General features: G+C 59.0%; 1 protein-coding gene across 15 annotated transcripts; it reads right to left on the bottom strand.

Moving 5' to 3' along the window:
• Window positions 1-15: 15 nt before the first annotated feature.
• Window positions 16-26,126, bottom strand: WIZ (WIZ zinc finger). Of its 15 annotated transcripts, none has more exons than XM_086408722.1 (14): window positions 25,968-26,113; window positions 24,301-24,564; window positions 19,166-19,238; window positions 15,133-17,297; window positions 13,728-14,051; window positions 8,880-9,050; window positions 7,475-7,978; window positions 6,979-7,068; window positions 6,032-6,430; window positions 4,909-5,460; window positions 3,257-3,784; window positions 2,644-3,063; window positions 2,182-2,377; window positions 16-1,174 (listed from the first exon to the last, which is right to left on the bottom strand). In XM_086408722.1, the coding sequence occupies exons 2-14, from the start codon at window positions 24,503-24,505 to the stop codon at window positions 1,015-1,017; spliced, it is 5,787 nt and encodes a 1,928-aa protein (XP_086264848.1). In that variant the 5' UTR covers window positions 24,506-24,564; window positions 25,968-26,113; the 3' UTR covers window positions 16-1,014. The 15 variants fall into 15 exon arrangements, with proteins under 15 accessions (XP_086264848.1, XP_086264849.1, XP_086264850.1 ...); XM_086408723.1 differs by lacking the exon at window positions 25,968-26,113 and adding an exon at window positions 25,333-25,754; XM_086408724.1 differs by lacking the exon at window positions 6,979-7,068.
• Window positions 26,127-27,614: the final 1,488 nt, after the last annotated feature.

Below are 27,614 nucleotides of genomic sequence, written 5' to 3'. Positions count from 1 at the left end.
CTGCCTGCCCCGGGGTGTTTCCAGAAGAGAAATTTAATCTAATTTACATACTTCTAGGTACATCGATAACCAAAATGTGGCCACTGAAAAAAGTTAAAAGGGCAATCGGCTCCCGGTTTCTAGCTGGCCCAGGATTGCAAAATAAAAAGATCGACGTTCCTTATTCTCTACACAAAACGCGTTTTTAAAAAAGTGAAAGGTCTAGGGAGCTATACATAGAAAGCAACAGTGAAAAGGGGGGGGGGGTGAGGGTGGGGAAGGAGAGTCCCACCCCCACCCCCTCCCAGGCCCCAGAGCCCCCGAGACTCTGGGAGGGCCTTGACACGGCAGGAGGCAGCTGTCAGCTCTGAGCTCTTCCTGGCTGGGAAGGCCCCTCTTGCAAGGGATGAGGGGGAGGCGGCCAACAAGGATTTCCGTGGCATTGTGGGCTCAGGCAGGGGGCTCCCAGGCCCTGGCAGAGGGCCACAGAGGGAGTGTGCCTTCTCCTGAGCAAGCACCGTGGCGTGATGTGGTAGTCGTTCAACTCGGGAACTGGAGGGCTGGGGCCGATTCCCGGGTCTCACGAGGTCCGTGAGTGCGTGCGTGCTTGTGAGAGAGGATATTCACAGGGGCAAGGGCAAGAAGGAACCAGGACAGGGGTCCTTGGGGTCTTTGCAAGTGGCCACAGATGGCAAAAATAGCCCGCCTGGCTGCTGGACACGGGAGAACGCTGGTCTTCCTCCCTTGTGAACCGACTGGCTGCCGCCAGACACCTGGCCGCTGCCGCTGCTGAACCAAATGGGCAGGTGGGTGTGGGCTGGAGGAAGATGCCCTGTGTGTGGCCCCAGAGTCCTTGGGCTAGGGGAAGGGTGGCTAGCTGGCTTCCGGTGCCCCGGCTGTAGTGTGCCCGGCCCGTGAAAGGTACCGGTTTGAGGTTTTGGCTTGCTCCTTTGGAAACAGAAAAGAAAGAGGGAGGAAAGAGAGGAGAAGAAGGAGAGAAAGATGGCGTGAGAGGGGGTCTGGAATGCTTTTGTGTTAGGGTGCCTCTGCTGCCGCTGTCTGTGCCTGTGGGGCCTGAGGCTCCTCCGGCGGGGGGTCCGCTTTGGAGAAATTCATCTCTAGGATGTGCCGCTGTAAGTGCCGCACCCACTCCTCCTGGATGGAGAGGGGTCCCTGGAATTCCACCTCACAGAACCTGGGGGGGCATGGGGAACAGAGAGAGGAAAAAGTGGCCATTGCAGTAAGGAGAGGCAGAACCATAGCCCTGGCCGCACCCTGAGCATCAGGCACACCTGCTGCTCCTCACTGTGAACAGAGCAGGCCCAGGATGTGAGGGAAGGGGGACCCAGAAGTTAGGTGTCCTCCTATGTACAGCTACCTCTATCCATCACGGGGTCGTGCTAGGGCCCCCTGGAGAGACCCCCACTATGCTCAGGGCAGTCTGCCAGCTCAGGTGCTGGGTATGAGTCACTGAGCTTCCTAAACACCTCTGCCAGGTGACTGAAACACGTGCTCTGAGGCGGAGAGGGACCCCAGGGAAGCAAATGCAACCCTGCCAGGCCCCAGGAGAGAAGGATGGGAGCCAGGGAAAGGGGGGTTGGACACCAACTCCAACCCACCTGACTCACGCTCCCAATTCACCCACTCCTCACTCTCTCAGCCTCAAATACAGAACCCAAGCTCATGGTCCTGAGCCCTGGGTTTGAATCCTACTTCTGACTTGGCCTGTGTGGCCTGAGGCAGGCACACTGCATCCCAGACTCTCAGTTTCCTGGACACTGATGGATGCGTGGACTTTACTAACAATGAACTAAGACCTATTTTTTTCCTCCTTAATCCAGCAAACACTTGCCAACTGCTTACTATGTGACAGGTACAGTTTGAGTGTTTTGTAACTACACAACTTTTAATCCTGACAACAAATCTATTTGGTGGATCTGTTATCAATCCCATTTTATAGGTGGGAATATTGAGGTATGGAGCAAGAAACTCTTGCTCAAGGTCACTAAACTGTGTGTCAGAGCCGGCAACTGAACCCAGGTCTTGCAGGTTATAAAGCTCAAGGGCCTGAGGCTGTGGGGCATCGCTGTCTGTGAGGAGCCCCCACCCTGGGCCCAGCCACACCCCAGTCTGGCCCAGAGGCTCTGGAGGCCAAGCCCTGGGCGGGCGGTCTCCTCCCTCCCCCAGGGGAGGGCTGCATACCTGCACTTGAGGGTGTAGATGTTGCCAACGAACTTGACCAGTGATGTCTGGGGGGGCCGGGGCACCAGGGCGGGGACTGGCCTGACCCGGGGCGGAGGTTGCCGCACCTCCTCCAGCTTCTGGTGCAGGTCATTGGCCTCCTCACTGCCCCGGGCCGCAGAGGCATCTGGAGGGCGGGCTTGTCGGCGCTCAAATTCTGAGGTGGGGAAAAGCGGGGAGTGGGACGGGAGATGAGCCGGATGGCAAGGCCCCCGAAGAGGTTCCCGCCTTTAGCGAGTGAGGGGCAGATGCTGCGGGAATTTTAAGTCAGGATTGCTGGTGAATGGAAACCTCCTGGACCGTGGGACAGGTGGGACAGACGGTGGATGACTGAAGAGGAGGGTAGCTGGGAAAGTGACCTGAGGGGAGATGCATGGCAGAGGACCCGGGGGCAGCTCGTGACCCTCCTCCACCAGCACTCACTGTTGATGTTCTGACGCTGGTGCTCCTCGGCCTTCACGGTGCCTGGCGGGCTGGCCGCCAGAGGCCGCTCACCACTGTCGGCTGCCCGGCCAGCCTCGGGCCCTGGTTCACCCCCAGCACCGCGGCCCACCACAGCCAGGCCCCCAGGGGCCAGCCCCAGGGGCGGCCGCTTGTCGCCATCACGGCCGTGGCCGGCACTGCGAAACTTCTTGGTGAAGGGACGGCCGCTCTGGATGTAGCTCCGGTAGGCGCCCGCCTTCTGGGGCCGGTGCTTGATCCACTCACTCAGTGTCTCGATGGGTGAGCCGTTCACGCACCACTCGGTCACGCCGAACTGCCGCAGGTGCGCCCGGGCGTGACTGGCCAGAGCCTTGCGGTTTTCGAAGTAAAGGCCACACAGCTCACAGCAGGCCTCAGTGGCTGCAGGCAGAGGGGGTGCTGCTGAGCCCCAGCCCCGAGGGAGCAGGGGTACCCAGAAGGCACTGCCCAGGTCGGGAGTCAGTCCCGCCTCCCACAGGCGCCTTGACCCCCACTGGGGCTGAGCGACATGGCACTGCCCAGCCCAACAGGCCCTGGCAGATGCCCTCCCTGGACCCTGCCGCCCACTGCTTACAGGAGTGGGAGGTCTTCTCATGGAGGGTCTTTGCCTTGAAGGGCAGTTCAGTCTGGATGTAGGTCTTGGCCTTGACCTCTGCTGGGAGGAGGCGGTCCTCCTGCAGGGGCCGCTTGGCTGCCACAGAGCCCAGGTAGCCGGTGGCTGAATGCTTGGTGCCAGTGATGGGTGCCAGGGTGAGCTCACGGGGAATCTGGGCTGGCCCAGCTCCGGGTTTGCCTGGCCGGCCAGCCATTGGCGCCAGGGGCAAGGGGGCCTGCATGGGCCCAGGGGCCACTGTGGGAGGCCCGTCCTCGGTCAAGGCAGGGGCCAGGTCTCCAGCCGGCGGCTCCTTCTTTATGAGGCATGGCTTGGATTTCTTCTTGAGGATCTCCCGCAGCGTGTCGATGGGTGAGCCGTTGACAGACCACTCGGTCACACCCATCTGCCGCAGGTGTGAGCGTGCGTGGCTTGACAGGCCCTTTCGGTTCTCGAAGAACTCGCCGCAGAACTCACAGCGGATGTCACGCACCGGCTCTGCCCGGGATGCTGCAGTGGGTCGGGGTAGGGGGAGGAGAGGGAGGCGGCGGCTGTTGGCAGGAAGCCTCCAAGCTCAAGGTCAGCGTTAAGTGCCCCGCTGCCCATCCATGCAGTCCCAGACCTGAATGGACCCACTCCCTCATCTGCCTCCAGAGGCCCTTGAGTACATGATCCAGCCCTTCTGCTGCTTCTATCACCTCAAATTCTAGCTGGCTTCACGATGACTCCCTGACACTGTGATGGATTGAGGGGCAAGCGCTCCCTGGATCCTGGACTCAGCTGCAAGCTTGGCTATGACTCCCTATGTGAAGCTGGGAGTCTCAGTTTCCTCCTCTGCAAAATGGGAGATGGAAACCACCTCTCTTGTGTTCCTGGGGTCTAAAGCGGAGCAATTCAAAACATGTGGTTTACAGCAGTCGTGGAATGCATGTGAGCACTAAGGCAGAGGCCTGGGCCCTCCTTACCTGCTCGGCACACAGCAGCTCAACCAACTGGAGCAGAACGAACACAGTGAGAGTTCGAGAGGGGAGCACTCTTGCTTGCTGTAATAGGGATGTTACAACTACTGCATACGTGGAGCTTTGTTTCAGCGTTAAAGCTAAGTGCTTTACACCACTTCGGAAAACTGTAGAGTTGGGAGCATGAGCATCTCCATCTTCCAAAAGAGGAAACTGTCCAAAGTCACATACTGGTAGACTCTGGAGCAGCTGAGACCTTAACCTGAACTCCAAATGCCAAGTGCTTAGTGACCGGGAATATCAGAAAGACACTCATTTCCAGCACTTACACTCCTGCCCATGGCAGACATCACTGATTGATCCCTACAAGCGTGTTTTTTTTTCCCCTAGAAATCTGGATGGTAGCCACTACCAATCAAAGATGGCAGAGAGAATCTCTTTACCCCTGCCTAATGACACAATTCTGCCTCCTTCACAGGAATGTAGAATCATCAAGCAGCAGCTCACTCAGTTGGGGGTCTGCATAGCCGGAACTCTCAGTTAGCCCCTTGTCCTCTGGACCTATGTACTACTTCCTTTTCCATTTCAACCCTGGGTGTTCCGGGTACCCCCGAGGGAAGTGAGGGGAAGACCCCTCTACCTGTTCTCCCTGTCCTGCCCCAGGGTCACACTTACACAGGTTCAAGGGGGTCATGTCTTCCCGAGGTGCCACCCAGGGACCCTCGGATGGGTGCGGTTCCCCATGAAGGGCCCCCGGCAGCATCTCCCGCTTGATCTCAACCCTCATTTGTTCAGGCTTCAGCTTCTTGGGCAGGGAGGGTGAGGAGAGGCCTGGGAACATCTTCCGGGCCGTGGGAGGAGGAGAGACAGTTGGTGAGTGGCCCAGGGGGCTGCCTGGTGGCGGTGGCAACTTCTTGGCCAGGGGTGAGAGGTGAAGGTCCGCGGGACTGCGGGCTTCCAGTGAGCTGCCAGGACCTCCGCTGCTCACCACCTTGGCCAGAGCTTTGGGGCTAGGCCCTGATGGGTTGGGGGGTCCGCCAGGCCGGGACTGGGTCCGTCTCTTGAGGATCTCCCGCAGCGTGTCGATGGGTGAACCGTTGACGTACCACTCGGTTACGCCCATCTGACGCAGGTGCGAGCGGGCATGGCTCGACAGGCCCTTGCGGTTCTCGAAGAACTCTCCGCAGAACTCACAGCGGATGTCGCGTGCCGGCTCCGGGCCCGAGGCTGCAGCGGGAGAGAGGGGCGGTCAGCTTCACCGGCACTGTTAGCATCATCACCTGCGGGTCTCCTGGTCGGCTGGGCGTGGACAGCAGCATGTCCAGGGGCCGGGGTGGTGATGGAGGGTAAGTGCAAGGGAGGGAGCTGAGGAGCGGGCTGGGGGTGGGGGCAGACACCCGGCAGGAGCGCAGGGAGGCTCTAGAGAGAGCCTGCGGGCCTTGGGTCCTGGTGGAAAAAGGACAGAACCAAGACGCCACAGCCCTGAGGGTCCCAACCGGGATGGGGGCAGGAAGTGGTAGCCCTGCCATCCAGACCAGGGGCAACCATGGGCACCTTCTATACCAAGAGGCAGCACCCCACCCTTGGCCTTCATTCTGAGGGAAGGTCAAAGGCCGAGAGAGAAGGCCTAGCAGCCAACGGCCAGCAAGATCTCTGGGCAGAACTGGGCCACTGCTAAGGGCCCCTGTCCACTCCCGGCCTCAGCAGGGAAGGAGGAGGGACAGGGCTGTGACTCCCCACCCTGGGAGGGGCTCCAGGGCCCGCAGGGAGGACCGGGGCGGCTGAAGCGAGAACCTACAGAGGTTGAGAGGAGACGGCTCCACATCAGAGGCCCAGAAAATGCCAGCGGCTGCGGCGGCCGGGAGGTCCTGCTTCCCCCAGGGGCTGGCCGTACCCTTGGCCTTCAGCTTGGCCCTCTTGGCCGGCGGTGGGGGGGGGAGCAAGGAGAGGGCCGCAGAAGCGGGAGGAGGCCGCCCCAGCAGGGCCAGGGCGCCCCGCCCGAGTGGGAGGCGGATCTGGACGCCGGCCCTCCGGATGAGCCCGTGGAGCACGTCTATGGGGGATCCCTTGGCATCCGGGTCGCTGACGCCCAGGTGGCGCAGGTGGGCGCGGGCGTGGCTGGACAGGCCCCTGCGGGTCTCAAACCAGGCACCGCACAGCTGGCAGTCCAGCTCTCTGCCCCCGTCACTATCTAAAGCTGCGGAGACAAAACACAGGGGGGCGGTTCACGGCCGCCACCTCGGCCGGCCCTCCGGGACTGAGGCGGGAAGGCCTGGTGTGAGTCTCGGCGGCCCAGGCTGGTGGGAGTCCAAGACTCACTGCTGTGGATTTATGAGGTTTGGGGCAGCAGAAAGTCATGTTCCTTGCCTAGGCCTTTGGCGTCAAGGTGAGTGTAGAGAGCTTAAGGCTACGGAGACAGCGGGGTAGAGAGGCAGTGGCCCAGTTCTAATGGCACAATCTGAGGCTTCCAGGCCCCCTTCAGCCAGGGAAGCTGTGCAGGATGGGCTGGAGGTGACAAAGCAGGGGCACACTGGCTGCCAGGCATCATACAACCAAGGGCACACCTGCTCAGACCCTTGCTCCTGGAAGCACAGACCGTGGAAGCAGCTTCATTGGAACATGAGGTGCAACGGGGGTGCCCTGTTGGTCAGGGGGCCAGACCCTAGGCTCGCTCTCAGACCCTGAGGCCCACAAATGTGCGGGGAGGTCTGAATTCCTGAGATGGCCTTTGTTAAGTCTGCTCACCATGCCTGGGAGTTGCTTCCCAAGCCCTTCTTTGCCATGCCCACAGGCAGCCCAAGAGGTATAGTTCCAGCCCTGGGCACGGAGGTACCTCTGCAAAGGACACCAGGAACAAGAGGATGTGAAGACAGGGCCAAGCATGGGCCCACCTGGCTAGTGGACCACCTGTTTACCTGCAGGACCCCAGGTGCCCCATGGGAACCCTGGCTACCTTCACTGCCCCAACCCTCAGGCCCAGAGAAGGTCAAAAGCAGCCCTAAGGGGCAAGGATGACCCTGGCAGGCTTAGTAGCCACCGCCAGACTTCCAGGGGGAAGAATGGCGAAGTGAAATGGGAGACAGGTAATATGCCCAAACGGAGACACAGCACCTTAATTAACACGCTCTGACCCAGCCGACCCAGGATACGCAGGCGCTACGGTCCCCACTGCATCCGCCCCGAGCCCTGAGGCCCAGCCTGAGGCCCCACCCTTCCCTTGGCTCCCAGGACCCGCACTCACTGAGGTTCAGGGGCCCCTCGTCTTCAGACTGGGGCCACTGGGCCTTTGGAGAGGCTGGCCGGGGGCTCAGAGACAGCTGGGGGCTCTTGTCCTCAGGATTCTTATGGGTAGGGGAGCCCGCCAGGGCCAGCGATGCCTTCTTGAGGAGTGGGGAGTTGGGCGGGTGGGCCAGGCCCTTAGCTGAGAAGCCGGGAGGCGACTTGATGGCCTTGTTGACAGCAGGGGCATCGAGGGGCTTGGCCAGGGCGAGCAGACCAGGTCGTGGGGCTCCAGCGACTATCTCCTTCGGCGAGTTGGACTTCTTCGTCAGGCTTGGGGGCAGCCCGAGGGGTGTGTCAGGCAGGCCCTTCTGCTTCACAAGCTCGTAGAGGAGGTCAATGGGGGCACCGCTGCTCTCCGACTCGGCCACCCCCAGCTGCCGCAGGTGGGAGCGCGCATGGCTGGACAGGCCCTTGCGTGTCTCAAAGCAGGCACCGCAGACCTCGCAGGTGGTCAGGCTCTGGGCTGGAGGGTGAGACCGAGGCCGGGAGAGCTGTCTGTGAGGCTGTACAGGCTCTGCTCTCCCGCTGTTCCTCCCCCTGGGGTCCCGCTCACGCAGGCTCCTGGCTTCCGTCAGCCCCTCCCACACTTAAAATGACCCTAATGAGGCAGGACTTAGCCTGTTCAGTTTTCAAATATAGGAAACTGAGTCTCAGAGAGAGGGGGAGGAAAAGTTGTGCCCAAAGGCACACAGCAGGAGGCAGAGCCCTTGGTGGTCCACGCGGTGACATGCTGTTCACATTTCTAATGTACCAGGGTGTCCTGGCAGCAAGTTTTCACACAGACGCTGACCTGCTAGGCACACACTTTAAAGAGTAGCTTAACTCGTGCCCCAGATGCTAGGCTGGTGGCCTCAGCCATGGTCTCCGTGGGGCCCTGTCTGCACGCTTTTCTGCAGAGCCCTCATCTCTACTTCTCTGCCTTGCTGTCCCCCAACGGCAGTGACCCCCAAAGACAAAGGCCAGGTCTCTTTTGCGTCTCTCACATCCCAAGGGTCCAGCACAGTGCCTGCCATTCCTGAGTAACAACCTGAGAATCAACGGAAGGACAAGGCAGTTTCATGGAGAAGATCAGATAGCTACCGACAATTAAAGTCAGCACATGAACTGGGTCTGGGGGTGCGCTCCTGATGACAGTGCCCACTGCCTCTCTGGATGCCCCTCCCCTGACCAGGGCTCGAGGCCAAGCATGCCTGTGGCAGCAAAAACTCGAGAGAGAAGACAGCCGGGGGTCTCCTTGGTACCATGAGATGCCAGAGAGAAAGCTGTGGCTAACCGAGGGCCTCCCCCCCATTAACCCTCCAGCCCAAGAGCTTCCTGAGAGCATGACCAGCCTGGTCAGCACCCTTGTCACCTGCGCCACTCACCCTTGAGGTCCGGCAGCTCTTGCTTGCTGCCATGAGGAACCTCTGCAGCCATTTTGCTGCTCAGCCGATTGGCCACCTGCTCCAGGGGCCCAGGGACAGGCAGGCTCTTCTTGGGAAGCGGGGGGGAGCCCAAGTCCATGGCCACCATTGCGTTTTCCTCAGAACCCAGGCCTGTGAGGTTGGGAAGACAGGCTCAGCCCAGGTAAGGTGTGGGTTGTCTACCCCTGTGAGGACGGAGGGCCAGGGGCGTGGGGCTGGCAGTAGTGGGAGCCTTCTTCCTCATCCTTGGTGCCTGCTCTCACTCTGGGACGCAGCTCACCCCATGAAAGCTGAGGCTCCATCCATAACCCCGAGCTCCGATACGATGCAGGGATGTCGAGGCCGCCAACTGACAGCACAGACTAGGAACAGCTTCCACCTACCACAGCACAGACAGGTCACCGGACGCAGTGCTAATCTCAGAGAAAATATCTCTCCAGGCAGAGAGATGTCTCTGGGCTCCTCTCTGCGGAGCGGAGCATCTGTCAGTCATGGGGGTACGGGTAGGTGGCAGTCAGAAAGGGAATTCGGAAAGAAAAGGCCAAGGTCAGAGGCCACAGAGGCAGTGCAGAGGCAGGCAGCACAGGACTGGAAGGGAGGCTCCCAAAGACTTGTGGGGAATCTCCACCAGGCAAGACAACTGGGGGCCCTAGGTTGGTCTTCTAATCTCAAGCTAAGCCCAAGGAAAGGGTAAAAGTAAGAACTGTGAGCCTGGAACAGCCGGGGACCTGACTGGGGACAGTGAGAATGGGAATCACTGAACTTTCTCATAAGTTTCTGAGGCATCCATCAGGCTGGAAAGCTTCTCTGGGTAAGATGTATGAGAACACAGAATCAAAAGTGAGTTTTCATGGTCTAATTTTTTGGAGAAAGGGGCCTGAGAGGCCTGTTGAGTCCGAGTTTTAGCGTTCAGAGCATGGAGAGAGGTCAGAATGAAGGAATGGTGTGTCAGATGGGGCCCTGGAGGTGCTCCGTGTTATGAGCAGCGGGAGGTGGGGAGGGACGGACAGGTAGGTCCCGGGCTCAGTCTGAGTCCTACAGAGGCAAAGAGAAAGGAAGTTGGGGTTCGGCGGGGGTGGGCGCCTGGGACGCCTAGGACTTTGTCAAAGTCTCCGGGTGGAGTGGGCGCATCTGTCAGTCGGGGCAGCGACCGTGTCAAGGCTGAAGTGACTTGGAGTCGGTTTCCGCGCCGGAGGAACAGAGGCTGCGGTGAGAAGCAAACCACGGGCTCCAAGGAGCTTAGCGGCTATCTGTCAGATGGGGTGAGGGTTCAGCAAAGTGGCGGCGGAGAGTGTTCCTGAAGCTCGGGACCCTGCGAGCCGCGACAGGAGGCCCAGGGTCCCCGCGACTGGAGCGCTTGGGGGGAGGGGAAGTCCCGGAGACTGGACGGCGGGTGTCTGGGGCGGCGGCTGCAGCAGGGGCCGGGCGGGACGCCAATTCTGCCCTCCCCGCACCCTCCCCGGCGCGGGCTCTTACCCGGCGCGGGCGCGGGCCCGGGCCCCGGCTCCGGCTCGGCCTTGGGCCCGTCCCGCGACGGCGGCGGCGGCGGCGGGGGTGGGGGCGGCGGCGGCGGCGAGGGAAGAGCCGCGGGGCCCGGGCTCGGGGGGCCCGGCGGGGGCGCCCCCGCGGGCGCGCGCTCACGGGCGCCCCCCGCGCGCGGCCCCGCCGCCGCCTTGCTCTCCGCTTTTGTCACTCGGCACTGGGCGGTGGAGGCGGCCATCTTGGCTCCGGCGCACGCGGGGCGGCCGCCCCAGGCGAGAGCAGCCGAACGCCGAGTGCCGCCGCCGCAGAGCCTGCTCCGCTCCGCCCCACCCCTCGGGGTGCGCCCAGGGCAGCCAGCCGAGCGCCGAGCACCGCGAACGCACCCCCCCCCCCCACCCCCCGCCCCCCTTGTCCCCGCCCGACCAGAGGAGAGCTCGCGCACTCACGCACGCAGTGCTACTGGCGGCTGCCAATTGCTGCTCTAGCCGGGTCTCAACGGCCCGAGACATTCTCCCCGTACCCTGGACATCTCTAAGACTACGATGGGAATCCTCCGGCCACACGCATTCGCCTTAACAGCATCCAGGCTCCTAGAGCCCGACGGGCGAACCTAGGACCTGCCTGGGGACACTGTTTCATTCCCTTCCTTGGAAGTCTCCCCTCCGGGTCAGGAATCCTGGAAGACACCTGATTCCCAACCAGGAGGATCCCCCAACATCATGCTGGCATCCAGCTGTCCCCTGACGGCGCTCTCTGGCAATCCTACTGAACTCCACACAAGGCCGGCACCGCGCGTTTCAAGCGCAACCTGCTTCTCCCTCCCCCAAACTAAACGGATTGCCCCCAGCTGTTACTTGACAGCTGGGTGGGACTAGCATCTGACCACTGCCCCGCCCCCAACTTGGAGTCCGCTCCCCACCGCCCACTTTGGGAGGCATGGGAGATCCTTCTAAGAATGGCCGCTTCTCGTGGTTGGTGCCCGGACCTGGCCCTTCTGTTGGACATCGTTTCTCAAGGCTTCTAGGATCTTCTCAACCACTCCTTAACACCCTCACCCACAACATGTTCACTGAAAGACTGATCATACCCCTAACCCCCCAAGGACAGGGCCAGTGCGGTAGCAGGCTGACTCCTTTGTCCCAGTGACATGGTCAACTTCCTCAGCACTAACTGGGGGCTGGTACATTGGTCTTCTGGTAGAAACAGAACCTGGCTGCTGGTTGCGTGTTGTCATCCCCTGGGTGCCTGAACCGGGTGCCAAGTAAAGGGTGTAAGCCTGACATCCAGGACTCAGAGAAAGAAGGGGCCAAGGTTGGAGCCTATAAACTGCTTCCTGTCCCCTCCTTCACCTCCTTCCCCTCTCCCACCCACGACTAGCCATCTTCAGAGCAACCGCACCTCCCAGCCACCACTGAGACACCAGGAAACCTAGCCAGGTATCTGAGCTGATTGCCTAGGGGATAGCCTTCACAGAGGCAAGAAGCCTGAGGTCACGGCCCCACTCCGCCTCTCCCTGAAGTGTGACCTCAACCAACCACTATCCTCTCTCTGTGCCTCAAATCTCTTCCTTGTCCAAGGAGGGGAGAGGGCTTCAACAGCCACACTCTTCCCTTTGCAGACCCTCAAATGTCCTTCGGTCTTGTGGATGGATCCAGCAAAGGCAGAGTACAGATCTAGGGGTATGCGTGTGTGCGTGTGTGTGTGTGTGCGCGCGCGTGCGCGTGTGCGCTAAGTCACTACAGTCGTGTCTGACTCTTTGAGACCCTATGGACTGTAGCCCGCCAGGCTCCTCTGTCCACGGGATTCTCCAGGCAAGAATTCTGGAGTGGGTTGCCCTGCCCTTCTCCGGGGGATCTTCTTGACCAAGAGATTGAACCCACATCGTTTATATCTCCTGCATTGGCAGATGGGTGCTTTACCACTAGCACCACCTGGGAAGCCCAGGACCCTGAAAACTCCAGGTAGGAGAAACAGAAGGAACCCTTAGCCCCAAGCAGCCCCTGGACAATTCCCCTGTCCAGGTACCTTCTCCATTCCTCAGAGCCTACATTCTCCTCACTGCTGAGTTTTTCTCCTGTGAGGTTCAGTAAAGACTCCCACAAAGTCAGGCTTTGTCGGGCTGAGTCCTTCATATTTCCACTTCCTCCATGGAGTCCTGCCCCAGGCTCCTTCACCAAAATATTACTTCTGGATCACCCAAGCCTCTGACGGTAGCACCTAACGTGGTGCTCAGAAGTCTAGCTGTGCTGCTTGGTGGCTGTGGCAGAGCCGATGACCCACAGTTTCCTTATCCAAAATACAGGAACACAGAAACCCTTAGCTGCATGGAACTGTTTTGAGGTGTAGGTGAGGTGAAACCTTGGGACACAGCAAGCACTCACTTAAGGGAGGGGTTATCAGTGCTGCTGGACACAGTGCATACATGTGTGCTCGGTTGCTCAGTCGTGTCCGACTCTTTGTCACCCCGTGGATTATAGCCCACCAGGCTCCTCTCTCCACAGGATCATCCCAGCAAGAATACTAGAATGGTCGTCGTTTTCTCCTCCAGGGGATCTTCCTGACCTAAGGATCGAACCTGCATCCCTGTGGCTCCTGCATTGGCAGGCAGATTCTTTACCATTGAGCCATCTGGGAAGCCCAGATGGACACTGTAGGCACCACTGAAAATCTAGAATGTAAACTCTAGATCTACATTGTCCACTTGGATTACCACTAACCTTGTACTAACTGCCTTTGACTCAACAGCCATATGTGGCCAGTGGTGGTGACCCTGTAGGACAGTATGAGTCTCTAGAGAACATTTCCATTGCCTCAGGAAGTTCCACCAGACAGTGCTGCTCCAGGTAAAAGACATCATTAAGATCAAGGATTCTGAAGCTTATGCTTTCTGGGCTTTCAAACCCCAGCTCCACATGCTTTCAGCTGTATGACCTGGGGCATATTAATGAAGATCTCTGAGCCTCAGTTTCCTAATTGATAAAATGGGGATAATAACACCTGCCTTTAAAGGGTTGTTATGAGGATATAAATGAGTTCATATTTGTAAAAGGCTTAGAAGAGTATCTGGCTCCTAGTAAAGAGATCAGTAAGCCTCTGTTAAAACCACTGTCAGGCAGGGCAGGGAGGAACTGGACCTAGACAGAGCCCTGGCCCAGCCACTGAGTAAAATAGGACCCCTAAGTGGTGGGACAGTAGTCAACCTACTTGGTAAAGTGACTTGAAGACACTTGCAGGAAAGCAGAGTGGCGGCCCACCTCCCACTCCTCCATCCCTCCAGGCCCCTGGGAAGGGTCAGGGCTCCAGCCTGCCTGCCCCCTTTCCCCTTACCATCTCCGTAGGCTGGCCCAGGGTCCTCAGCCCAGGTGGGTGGGAAGGGCACTGTAAGAGGTAAACGGGGCCGGCGGGAGGTCAGGAAGCCACTAGGCGGCACCCCAGCTTCACGACACAGCGGGCTGGGGGGCCGCTCAGCAGCCGAGGTGGCCAGCAGCTCTTGCAGGATGTTGATGGGTGAGACAGTGAGCTCCCAGTTGGTGATGCCAAAGTCACGCAGGTGGGCCCGGGCGTGGCTGGACAGGCCGGCCCGAGTGTCAAAGCCGGCCCCGCAGAAGTCACAGCGCATCAGGCTGAAGGTGCCCGGGTCAAAGTTAGCCACTGTGGAGAGAGAGAGGACATAGACTGCCTGAGTAGGGGGCGGGGTGTGTGTGTGTGTTACTCTACATCCTCCGCTCTCCAGTTCCCAGGGCCACTGCCCCAGCGGATCACACACCCCGTGCTGGTCCTCACCCTGGATGCCTCCCTGCCCTTTGTTGTACATGCTCCTGCCTGCATCTGCTCGCTTAAAGAAGCTTTCTCTTCCTGGCCTTCTATTGTCTCCCTTCACACAACTCAAAGCATCAGGGACCTCACCCCCAGAAATACTTCTCCAGGATCGATTTGCAGTCATTTGGACAAGTGTTTGATTAATACCCTTCTTTCCTCCAGAGCTCATGTCTGTATCACCCCAGTGTTATCAATGAAACCTTGGCTGAATGAAGCAATGGATCAGTGGGTGGCATGCCTTCCTCTGGGAATCTGCTCAGATCCCCCAGAGTTGGGGATCTTCTCTGGGCTTCCCTAAACCCCTCCCTGAGCTGCCCCCATCACAGCCCAGGTCCCTTAACATTGTAACTGCCTAGTTTTGTGGCAGTCGGTCCCCTGCCCGTTCCCCACAGTGTGCATACACACACACCCTCTCAAACACCATACCAGCCCCTCCCCATGTAGGCTCCATGTCCGCCAGTATCAGAACTCCTCAGGGCACTCATGTGGAGACAGACCTCTGGAATCAGAACCTTGGTGCCTGGAAATCAGCATACCTCACAGGCAGCCCCAGGGGTTCTGAAGTCAGCCAGGGTCCCACCATGCCTCTGGCACTGTGCACTCCAGAAGGGCAGGGACTCCTGTTCTGTTCATTGTGGTGACCTCACTCAGTAAAGATTTGTCGAATGAAGGATTCAGTGATATTTTCTGCCTGGGGCTACACTCTAGCTACTGGAAGGGCCAGACAGTTGGGATGTCCCCATATCTCCTCTGATGTGGTGACCTTGGCCCCAGCTCCCTGCCTTCACCATGCTGGGCACTACAGGGAGGCTTTAGATTGAGGGTTTGTTGGTTCAGGACTCAGCCACCCAGCTGTGCATCTCCCCGGCCTTGGCCTCGGAGGGGGGTGGGTGCTGGAGTGGAGCCACCCTACCTTTTTTCTTCTTCTTTTGGAAGGAGAACCTGCGCTCGATGGCCTTTACCTCCTCAGCAGAGATGAAATGCCGCACATTGTAGCTGACACCCACGCGGTTCAGGTGGCCCCGCACGTGGTTGGCCAAGCCGATGCCATTGTGGAAGCGGTCAGGGCAATAGGGGCATTTCCGCTCCTCAGGCTTCAGTGTCACCCCTGGGTCCCCATCCAGGAATGGGTCCAGCCCCAGAGGGCCGCCCAGTGGCGTGTCCAGGAGCAGGAAGTCCAGGGGGTGGGCGCCCCCCAGCCCCAGCTCCTCAGGCTGCAGCCTTGGGGGGGCCCTGGCCGCCGCAGCCATGACTCGCGGCCCGAGTTTCGCCACCAGCACTACAGGCACCATCCCACAGAGCTGCTGCTGCTGTGCCCGCGAGGCCACCGCCGTCTGCAGGGCTTCTCGGAATGTCCGCTTCAGCTCCAGGGCTGACTGTGGGATGAGGCTGGGGCTGGCTGGCGGCGCAAAGACCCTGTTTTCAGGGGGAAAGTCCATTTCTGAGGCCAGCAGTAATTCTTCCTCCTCCTCCTCCTCCTCCTCATCTTCCTCTTCACTCCATGGGTGCCTCTGGTCCTCCAGGTGGCCTGGGAGCCCCTGAGGTTGGACAACACTCTTGCTTCTGCTTGCCTGTAAGGAGTAGGCGGCGGATGCTAGTGGCGAGGGGAAGGCTGGCCTTCCCAGGGGCCTCTGGCTCGAGCATTGTGGGAGTGGCTTTGACAGTGGGAAATCCCTCGTGCCCAGCTGCTGGCAGCCTGGGCCAAAGGCCAGGCTGGGGTCGTATCCAGCCGGATTCTCCTGCCACGTGGGGGCCAAGAGCGGCTCAGCTTTGCCAAAGTAGTCGGCGGCCTCAGAGAATCGGGTGTAGGCGTCCTGGCTGGTGCCCGGCCGGCTGGCAGGGCCCTCCTCCTCAAAAGCCTCACCATCCTCCTCCTCCCAGTGGGGATGGGCGTGCACCAGCCTCACATGCTCCCTGAGCAGGCTCTCACTGGGCGCAGGGAAGCCACAGAAAACACAGGCACTGAGGCCCGAGGGGTCCTCATAGGGCTGGTAGGCAAGGGAGGTGGCGTCGGGGCCTGGGCTACCCGCCCCGCTGCTGCCCCCGAAGGGCTCCTGGGCCGCTGGGCCCCGTGGCTCCTGTGCGTGCAGCTTGGCATGCTGCACGAAGGCCTTGGAGGAATTGGTGCCAAAGACGCATCTGGGGCACTGCAGCCGTGCCTCCCGGCCCGCGTCACCTGGGACCTGCTTTAGCTTCTGAATCTCCTCAATGATCTTTTCCCGGGAGGCCTGGTGCAGCTGGCGGTGCCGCTCGAGGGCACCGGGGTCAGCAAAGGCCCAGCCACACTCGCCACAGGCCAGCGGGGCCAGCTCAGCCGGTGGCTCCTGGCCCGGGGCTCGGCGGTGCTGGCTCATGTGCTCCAGGAGGTGCTCCTTTTGCTTGAAGTAGATGCTGCACTCGATGCATGGGAACACAGCTGGCTCCTCGTCTTCGTCCTCCTCGGGGCTGTCTGCCCCCTCGGCCACCTCCTCCAGGAGCTCACACAAGTAGGGCCTCGTCCGGATGGAGGACAGCAATGGCTGCAGCCGCTCCACAGATGCCTCTGAGTTCACCGTCCAGGTCTGCGTGGCCACCTCTGAGGCGGACCGGGGCAGGCTCCACTCGGACGGCTGGGTCAGGCCCTCCAGGCCTGCCAGGTGCTCTCTGGTGCCCACCACGGGCCCATCCAACGTCTTCATGGTATCATCTACGGGCATGAGCACTGTCCTGAAGGAGGTAAGGGGTGATGGCTGGGGAGGCAAGTCCATGTCCAGCCCCGCATCCTGGAGCGGGACCGCCTCATCTGCGTCTTGCAGCCAGTCGAACCTGGGGCGGCCCCGGGGGACCTTCTCAAATACCTTTGATTCCCCTTGGTGGTGGTACAAGAACCTTCTGGAGCCCTCCAGCTCAGCATGGGGCTTCACGGTTCTCATGATGACGGAGTCCTCAAACCTCTGCTCAGATGCGAGGTCCTCCCCAGCCTCCTGAATCAGGGGGCGCTCCCAAGGCCCCCGGCCATCCAGGGGGCCTGGGTAGTGGTCCAGGGGATGGGGTGAGGGGGAGCCTGGTTGGAAGTCCAGGCTGCCTCCATCCCAGCAGCTGCAAGGAAGGGCCAATGGGGACAGGTTAGCCACAGGCCTCGGTTTCTTTTCCTTGGGCAAGGGACAGTGAGGGGGTGGGGGGTGGTTCCCAGGCGGTCTGAGACAGGTTCCAGAGAACTCAGCCCACGGGGACTGAGGCGGGGAGTGTGTGGGTGTCAGCTGGGAGGTCGGGGGAGTATGTGTGGACCCTTCCAGAGCAGTTGGGTCAAATATGAGATTCAGCTCCCAGGGCTCATGCCTGTGTATGGAACCCAGCCCTGCTGCACTGTGGGGGGTGGGGGCAGGGGCGGAGTGTGCAGAGACCACAGCGGGGATCACAAGGAATGTCTCCAAGTCTGGTGGCACAGTCAACTCTCATCTGTCCCCTGGGAGGGTCCTAGATGACTTTCCCATTTCAGTTACGCTGCAGGCTGCTTTTTTTGTCTTGGTCCTCCCCAAATTGGAGTTATTTGTGCATTGAGTTTCCTCTTTCCAGCAAATTTGGTAAAACTCGGCAGCAGGAACCATTCAAGAGAATGCACTTTCCTCCCTGCGTCTCCCGTCTTGGGAGGAGGGCAGAGTCAGGCCCTGGGCAGCCTGTGGCTCCAGTGACCCTGACCTCCTTTGAGGGGCAAGGGGAGGCGCGGCAACCTCACTGAGCCTCAGTTTTCCAGCCCTAAAAATGGGGACAAGTCCCGAGAACCAAGAGCTTCCGTGCCTGTATGCAGTGACTGAGGGAGTTTTCTCACACCGTAATCAAAGAACACTTAACACGCTGCAGGTGCTTATTTAAATGATGGCAACCACAAGCTTTCAAATGGGAACCTTGACCCCGTGAAGTGCAGGGTGAATGTGACACAACTCAGTGCTGGGAAATGCTTCACTTGGCCTGAAGCCTAGCTCCCAGTAGGCCCACAACCAATGTGGGTTCTTATTATGACTGTTCCTGATCGATTTCTCTCATTTTCAAGATCTGGCCTCCATAAGCGGCTATGACTCACACCCATGGAACAGATGTGGAGATGGGCTCTACTGCGAGGCTGAGCAGAAATCATGGGGTTACCTCCATGTTAACGGGCCCACTCCCCACAGGGCTATGGCAAAGATTCAGTGGGGTAAAGTCCCACACTGAGAGCACAGTATACAGAAAGTGCTAAATAACAGAGCTATTATTAATCCCAATATGGATGTTGTTACACATTAGCGCCTGCCCATCCATTTAATAGGGGGCTTCACTGGTGGCTCAGATGGTAAAGAATCTGCCTGCAGTGCAGGAGACCTAGATTCAATCCCTGGGTCAGGAAGATCCCCTGGAGAAAGGAATGGCTACCCACTCCAGTATTCTTGCCTGGAGAATCCCATGGACAGAGGAGCCGGATGGGCTGCAGTCCATGGGGTTGCAAAGAGTCGGACATGACTGAACGACTAACAGTTTCACTTTCAAGCCATTTAATAAAAGGTTGCTGCCATCAGCACTGCTGTTGATTCCTGCTCCGACGCTACATCCCTCTGGTCTTCGAGGTGAGGTTGTGAGATGCACTACAAGGACTCCATTTACAGATGAGGAAACTGAGACTCAGAGAAGCCGAACCTTATTCTAAGGGTCACCTGGCAGAGACAGGACTCCGAGGGTCCAACCTCCAGGCTCCTGGCCTTCTGGCCCTGCTCCCGGCAGGGATAATGAGAGTTGACTGTCTGTGTTCATCCCAGTCCTCCCACCACCCCCTGCGAGCGCCCAGGGGCTTGCCTGAGAGGAGCCACCTCCTCCTGCCTAGCATCCTGATTCCCTCCTGACCCCGTCTCACTCCTAGGGGCTTCTCTTGGGCTTAGGTATGTCCTGCTCACCCCCCTGCCCTCCCTGAGGTCAGGGCCAGCGTGGCAACTCACCAGCTGCTGATCCGATGGGTGGCGGAGGTGGCACGGGGAAGGGCTTCGCTGAGGCCAGGGTGGGGCTGCCCATCTGCAACAGAGAGGGGAGACCCTGAGGGGCTGGGGTCCCCCTGGCTGGGGCCCTTCACAGCACCCCAGCTCTGGGAGCCCAACCGGGCACCTTGGAAGGGCCCAGCTAGCTCCCCATCCCTCTCCCCTGAGAGGCCTCTGGCCTCTGTACTCCTGAGCCCCGAAAGGGTTTCTCTGGAGGGGTCCTCTTGGCTTTCCTAGGGGACCATCAGGGCTTGCTGCCTTCAGTCTTTCTCTCTTTGTCCCCCACCTAGCAGCCAGGGTGATCTTTTTTTCTTTTTTTTAAGTCACACCCTGGTAAAAACTTGCCTGGCTTCTCATCATATCTCCAATAAAAGCCAGATTCCCAACTACCACCTGCAAGGCCCTGCGAGGTCAGACCTTTGCGGGTCTTTCCAGCTTCGCCGCCTTCTCCTCACCCCTCTCTCACTCTGCCCAGACAGCTCATGAAGCTTCAAGCCCACCTCACTGTTTTTGGCCTTGGGGCCTTTGCACTGGCTATTCCCTCTGCCTGGAGAACCCTTCCCTGGCCACCTGCTAAACTGAGCCTCTGTGATTCCTCACTCATTGCCTTTTTTCTTTTCTTTCCTTAGTACTCTCTGAAATTGCCAGGGTCCTCCACTGGCACATAAGCCACCCACCCCCACCCCAGGGGCCTCGCTCACTGCAGCATCTCAGTGCCTGGCACAGGGCAGGTACTCAACCAACAGCTGCCAGATGAAGAGTAAGGAGCCCTTGAGCCTGAGCTGCAGAGGGCCCATCCCTGCCTCCTGCCTCCCAGACCACCTTTCAGGCCTACGACTTGGAATCACGTCCCTCCTAGGAAACCTCACACAGATAGAGCCAACTCTCCATTATCCGCCTGTGGAGCCAATGCCTGGAGTGACCACAGGAATCCTGGCCTGTGCCTCCTCTGCCTGCCACGCCCGCCTGATGCAGGCAAGCATGCCAGTCGGGGCACAGGCCAATTGCTGGGGCCAAGGTTAACACACTGGGAGATCTTGTGCCCCATCCAGAGCCCAACAGATGCAATTGCTGGATCAGCTTCAATTTGAGGATGGTCCAGAAAGAGGGCTAAGTGCTGGGGTTAGTACTGATACTTTTCCCAATCCTCTACTTTCCAATTTGCCCAGGAGATTGAGAGCCGACTGTCAGGGGCCAAAGAATTCAGAGCTGACGAGGGTGGAGGGGAAGGGTCAGCAGGCTGTGATCACCGCCACAAGGGTCTTTCTGTGGAGCCTGAGAGAAGGCGCATGACTGGCACGTGGCCTCCAGGAGGTGAGAGTGTGATGGGGATACAGGAGTCTGCATCATTTAGAACAGTTTCTCAAACGTGGTGCTGCTCACTTGAGGGGCTGAATCATTCTCTGGAGTGGGGGGCATCCTGTGCGTTGTGGGATCTTCAGTAGCACCCCTGGGCTCCACCCACCAGACGCCAGGAGCCACCCCTATCCTTGAACCTGCCGTCATGACAATCAAAATTGTCTTCAGACACGGCCACAGTGTCCCCTGGGGGTAGAATCTCCTTCCTTTGAGAAGCTCTGTGGTAGACAGATGGGGAGCAGGGCCAGGTCAGGGTTGAGCCCGGATGCAAGGGTCAGGGGAGTGCTGGAGAGGGTTTGAGGTTTGGGGAATGAAGGCCTGGACCAGCTAAGGGAGTGAGACCCCAAGAAATGTGTCTCTTGAGAACACAAGAGTCCCAGACGTGAGTTTCGTGGGAGAGGCCAGCCAGTTCACGTAAGTCCGAGGGTCCAGATGTCCTGATTCTGAGATTCTGGGACCCCAAGCTCCTGAGATTCCGAGTGTCCCAGATTCGATGGTTCTGCGATTGCTGTTGTCTAAGAATTCCGCGAGCCAGGGGGCTGTACTGGCCTCTTTGTTTGAGCGGCTCCAGTGAAGCACCTATTTTTAGGTGCTTTGGAGGAAGCAGACCAAGCAGGGTGCCGTATCCAAGACTGTTGGGGGAACTGGGGGCTCATCCGCAGCTTCCACCATTGGAAGGGGGTTCAGAAGTCCCTATGGGTCAGACAAGGCACTCTGGATGCGGCCCCCAGTGATGGCTGTGCTGAGGCACCCTCGTTGGCTCCTGCCATCTGGGGTCTGTCCCCGAGAGGGTCTGAAAGTGAGCAACTGAAAATGAGAAGGGTGTCCGTGAGCAGCTTGAAGCCCAAGCCAGGCAGCTTGGCAAAGTGGCCAGGAGTCTAGACATCAGAGTCAGACAGATCCAGTTCAAGGCCATGCAGGAAACTGAAGGGCATGCCTTTTTCACTCCAAGCCTGTTTCCTCCTCGATATAAGGGCAACAGCTACGGCCCCAGTCTGGAAGGGCCAGAGACGGGCGCCAAGGGAGATCACAGAGTAAATGCTCAATCCAGAGAGTCGGCGGTGGGGGGAGGAAGGGGGGTGGTTTGCCCAGGTTGGGGTTTAGAGTTAGCTCAGACACCCCCCAAGTTGGAAGGTGGAGGCTTGACCGAGAACCTCAGGCCCACTCACTCCACACTCTGGGATCCCATGAGGGCAGAAAGGATGCATTGTTCGTCCTTTAGCTCCCTGGTCCCAATGCCAGGCATGCACCAGACTCTTCAGAAATCCATATGGACCATCCCAGCCCCCAAGCTTCAGGTGCACCCGGGAAGCCAACCAGAGAAGCCAAGCACTGGGTGAGGGGCTGCAGGTGAGGCCAAGGCCAACAGCTATAATGGAGGACAGAGGAGGCAGTGGACTCATCCATGTCTAGGTGGAGGAGTTTGCAGTAGCCCCTCCAGGGGTGCTCTTAAGGGCCTCCCAGGACTAGGTGGGGATGAGGGAGGACCCGGGCTTCAGCATGGAATGGCAGCCTCAGAGGCTGTTCCTATTTATAGGCATCACAAGACTCCTAGGGCAGGTGCCTAGGGAAGGCGGGGTGGAACGGGCTAAGAGGGCAGTGTGGCAGACACTCTGTCTGAAGCCCAGACCCTTCTCCACCTTCCAGGCCATGGCCTTACTCCAAGTCAAGCCCTCGCCCCATGCCCTAGATGCTCAGTGGTACCATTAGGAGTAGACCTGTCCCCTCTCAGCAGCCACAACCCTCCTTCTCCCCAGGCACATGCCCTGGACCCTGGTGGACTCCCCAGGGGGAGTGAGCACACATCTACCCACCTACCTACTTGCTCCCTCTCTCCAGACCTGCCATTCTTCTTTTTCTTTTTTGGCCACACCACATGGCACATGGGAATCTTAGTTCCCTGACCAGGAATTGAACCCACACCCTCTGCAGTGGAAGCGTGGAGTCTTAATCACTGGACCAGCAGGGAAGTCCTCAGACCTAGGACTTCTGCCAGGTAGAGCAGAATGCCCAGTTCCTCAGAGCCAGATCCAAAGAGGGTCCTAGGTCCCAAAGTCCGTTCCCCAGGACTCCCACAGAGTCAAAGTCCTGGACCTGCCCTGGTCAGCTGCATGACCTGGGACACAGTCTTGCCTTTCTTTGGGCCTTGGTTCCTAAGAGTATGGGGGAGGGTATGGTTCTTTGAGCAGGGGTCTTGCCCTCTCGTGCTCCTACATGACATCTTTGGGTACCACTAGTCACCTCCACACCACTGCATGCGTGGAGCCCCCTGTCTGGATGTCCCCTGTCCCCTGCCTGACTCACGGTTCCTCATCCAGGACTCTGGGATGTCCCCCAGCCTGGCCATCCCCCACTGCAACCTGTGCAAGTACGTCTTAACAGCTGGTGGCTGGTCTGTCTGTCTGACCCCAGATGGTAGGGTTCAGCAGGGGCGGAGGTGGTGTGTGTGCTTGGTCCCTGGCTGCGCACCAGTGTCCAGCCCCGAGGAGGTGAGCATGCCATGCTCTGTAAGTAACTGGACTTCATGAGCCTCACTAAGGTGAGCTGGGGCAGGTCAAGGATGCCCTGACATAGGGTGGTAGTGAAGGATGAAGGCTGTTAAGCCAGGTTACTACCTGGCTGTGGGCCCTTGGGAAACTGACTTGACACTTCAGGATCTGAGTTTCCCCATCTCTAACAATGGATAATAATAACTGAGGTTACCCCACACAGTTCTTTTGAGAATGACAGGAGATGATCACGTAAAGGGCTTGGCATGTAGGAGACCCATGATGAGGTGCTTGGAGATTCCTAGAAACCAAGGCCTTTAGAGCAGGCCAAGGAGATAAAGGGAGACACGGGGTACATCAGCCTACACCGCACCCACCACTCTTTAGCTACACCAGGCTCCTGCCTGGCCCTTGACTACACCAGGCTCCTCCTTACCATAGGGCCTCTGCACCTGCTGTTTCAAATTCCACTCCTTTAGGGAGGTTTTCCCAGGTTCCCCTAGGCATGATCCTGGCACTCTGTTTAATACCCTCACAGCACCTGTCACTACCTGCCCTTATGTTATTTGTGTAGTTGCTTGTTGTCTGTCTCCCCGACTAGAATGTCAGGTCCCTGAGGGCAGGGACTCTTGTCGCTTTTGCTTACAGCTGTATCCCCAGCAGCTAGAACGGAGCCTGGCACATGGTAGTTGCTGAGTATTTAATGAAGGAATGACAACTCTTTAGGTGGGGATGGTGCAAGATCCCCTTTTGATGGGAAACAGAGGCATAAAGGGATGGCTGTCATCCCTGACTGCCCAGTCTCTCCCCGGCCACTAGGGGGCATAAGCTGTTTGGGCCCCTGGCTCAGAAGTGGGACTCATCAAGACCTTGTAGCAAGACAGAACTGGAATAGACTGACGGGAATGGGGGCATACCTGGAGAACAAGTGGGTTCAGGGAGGGGAGCTCAGGGGTGCTAAGCTGAGCATCTGGACCCCATTAGTATGAGCAGAGAAGGAAGCCAGGCAGACCTGAGTCAAGTCCCAGCTCCTTGCTCTCCACTGGGGTGGACCTTAGTCAGGTCATTAGTTCCCGAGACCTCTGTTTTCACAACTGTAAAATGGGCAACCAAGCAGAAGGCAAAGGCTCTGAACCCAGGCAGACTCAGGATCCCAACTCAGCCCCTGATGGGCTGGGTGACTTGGCCCTCCCTGAGCCTTGGGGAACTGGCTGGATGCTCCCATCAGGGCCACAGGGCCCACCCTCTTACCAGAAATGCCACCTCTGCCATCCAGAATGTCTCGAGGGCCCTCCTTGGTGACAGGCAGGTAATGGGTAGACCGGAAGATGCAACCTTCCCCCTCAGCAACCTCGGCCCCACCTTCGATGTCCTCTCTCGGCGCTGGGCCAGGCAGTCTCTCAGGACCTCGAGGACGATCTGGGGCGGCCAGGCCGCCTGCCAGGGGCCCATCCATAGATGCTCTCTGCTTGGCTCCACTCAGCTGCTGGCCCGGCTCAGTGAGGCATTGTAGGTCTGGTGGGGGCAGAGAGACAGGTGCTCAGGGGAGGCTGGAAAGGGATTCTGCCTCAGTTTCTCCTTCCTCGAAGCCTCTGTCCTCACCCTTGTGGTTTGGTGCCTCAGTTTACCCCCAAGCACAGATGAGCAAGTCCCAGTGCTGAGGCCCTATCCCTACACATTGATCTCAATGGTCTCTAATCTCAGCACACCTTGGCTTTCGTCCACAACTCCTCTCTTTGCACTGCCTCAGTTTCCCCCACTTTACAGCATTCACGCTTAGACACCTTGCTTTCCTGCAGCATTAAACTTATTACTTCTCTTAGATGCCTCCCTTCATTCATTCATGGTTGCACTTTTCCCAGTTGTGAACTCACTTCCATGCACATGCATATCCTATGCGTGTGCCTCAGCACTGCTACACTCTGATCCCATACACTGTCTCAAGTCTCCCCATCATTACCCCTGCACTTTTCTCACTCCTGTTGCCCGGATCAGTTACCCCTCACTTTTCCCACACTCCAACCCTCCGTCCACACACAACCTTAGGGTTCTCCAGCATTAACCCTTTCACCCTCACGCTCAGCCGCAAGTGACCCCAGCCTTCACCCTCTTGCTTCACCCCAACGTTACCCCTCATGCATACCCAGCCTGGGTTCCTCCATCCCACCCTCCCAAGATCTCTCCAGTCTGCGGGCAAAAGGGAAGGATGGAGCTCCTGGTCCAGAAATGAGGACCCTGGGGAGGCCATGGGGGGTGGGGGCTGTCTTCTCCACCTATAAATACCTTCAAGGTAACGGCGGAAAGTGAAGGGCAGGAATGAGGCGCCCTCCCCAGGGAGATGGTAGGGAGGCCGATCCCAGGCAACCGGGGCGGGGCCGGGGCTCCAGGCCTGGCTGCAGGCGCTGCCCTCGAGGGCCTGGGGGCTCCCAGGGGGCCTATCCGTGGACTGGCCGTTGTGGTGGGGGTCCCTGCCCAGGCCCCGAGGAACCACCTGCGGGTGCCCACCGGGTGGGCACTGCCCGCGGGGAACCGGCGGGACCGCAACTTCGGAGCACTTTGGCAGCGTGGGGAAGGGGGTTCCCTCCTGGACGCCCCCGGAGGTCGTAAGGGTGGTGGCGGCGCCGCGCCAGCACACCCCTCGGGGCGCCAGGGTCCACGCGATGCGCCCTCCGCCCGTGCACCTCGGGGCGGGAGACCCCGCGGGACGCGCCGAGGTTGGGGGGGGGACACCTGCCCCAAGACCCCCGCTCCTCCCCCCAACCTGTGCGGCCCCGCCCCCGACCAGGCCCCGCCCCTACAGGCCCCGCCCCCGCCCCCCGCCCCGGGGGGTCCCGCCTGGCCCGGCCCGGCCCGGGCCTCCCCCTCCCAGTGCCGGCTCCGCCCCGCCCGCGGGCTCCCCAGGCCGGGCCGGGCCTCACCGGGGAGGCGGCGCCGCCAGCTGGGTGCCGGGGCTCGGCGCTCCCTTCTTTGGTGCGGCCGTCGCTGCCGCTACCGCCCTTGCGGCTCCCGGTGCCGGTGCCACGGCCTCCGCAGCCGCCGCCGCCTCCACCGCTCGGGGGACATTGTCCCTTTAAATCGCTCCCCCCGCCGCCCCGCCCCCCCGGCGCGCCGCCGTGACCTCAGCGCGACAGCCCCGCCGCGCCGCCATGATGGGGAGGTCCGGGGCGCCCCCCCGCGCCACCCCGGTGGGGGGGCAGCCAGCAGGCGCGCCGCCATTTTGGGAGTGGCCAGAAGGGTGACCCTTAAAGGGCCCGCGCGACCTGAGAGTCCAGGGAGAGGCTCTGTTACCATGACAACACTCTTGTCCTCCTGTCCCCAATGGCTCTTCATCACCCCACTGGTTCTTCCAACGCTAGGCCCGCTAATAGCACCAGAAGAGTGGGAGGGGGCAGAGAAGTTCCCCCATGGGTCATTCATAGGTCATTGAGGATTCCACATGGCCAATCCCTAGCCTTCAGACCCTTGCTACCTTCCAACCACAAGCTCGTTTCCTCCTTCCCCATTACCTACACTGGACTTCAGTACTTTCATGCCCCTAGAGCTGGCCTAGGTCCCCAGTGCAAAGCCCCCCTTTCCACCCAACCCCCAAGATCACAGTTGCCAAGGCGACCCCATAATGTACATAATGCTACTTCTCCCACCCATCACCCATCCACATATCCAAACTACCCATTCATCTCTCCACCCATTCACCCACACACCCAACAACTCATTTACCAATCCAGTCGATTAACCACCTAGCCGTCCACCTCTCCCACCACCTATCCATCCATCCATTCATCTATCCACCCATCCATCCACTCACTCACTCAATGACCATCCACCTCCCATCTACCTACTCATCCATCCACTACCAATGTAAATACCTACTTATCCATACAACCAAGCAAACATCCACCCATCTCTGCACATAATCCTTTCATAATCCTTTCATCCAGTCGCCCAAAAGTGAAGTCACTTAGTTGTGTCCGACTCTTTGTGACACCATGGACTGTAGCCTACCACGCTCCTCTGTCCATGGGATTTTCCAGGCAAGAGTATTGGAGTGGGTTGCCATTTCCTTCTCCAGAGGCTCTTCCCAACCCAGGGAATGAACCCGGGTCTTCCGAATTGTAAGCAGACAGTTTACCATTTGAGCCACCAGGGAAGATAGTCACCCAAACACCTATCCATCAATTGCATGTTTGTCTTCTCCACTAGAGTGTAAGCTCCATGAGTACAAGAGTCTGTTTGTGGAGTTCATTATTGTTTCCCCACTGCCCAGCCTGAGAGTGTCAGGAGACCTCAACAAATGTACATGCAGTACATATAACTGCTTGCTCATTTAATTCAAATATTTATTTCCTACTATGAACCAGGCCTTTTCCAGACAGACATACCCATCCCAGCTAACCACCTACTCAACTACTCACCTACCAGGACAAACATCCAGCAAATGCTAACCTATTCATCTGCCTATTGTCCTATCCACCCTCATCCTCACCCATTTACCCACTCATGATTCAAGTGCCCATTCATTTTTTTCAACCACCACACACAGAGCTTAACTTTCTACATATCTACCC

Source organism: Bos grunniens, chromosome 7, assembly GCF_055505025.1.
Source record: "Bos grunniens cultivar Pamir isolate PY7600 chromosome 7, Bosgru_T2T1.0, whole genome shotgun sequence".
NCBI lineage: Eukaryota > Metazoa > Chordata > Mammalia > Artiodactyla > Bovidae > Bos > Bos grunniens.
The sequence above is the reverse complement of the archived record's forward strand: the minus strand, read 5'-3'. Positions and strand labels throughout refer to the sequence as shown.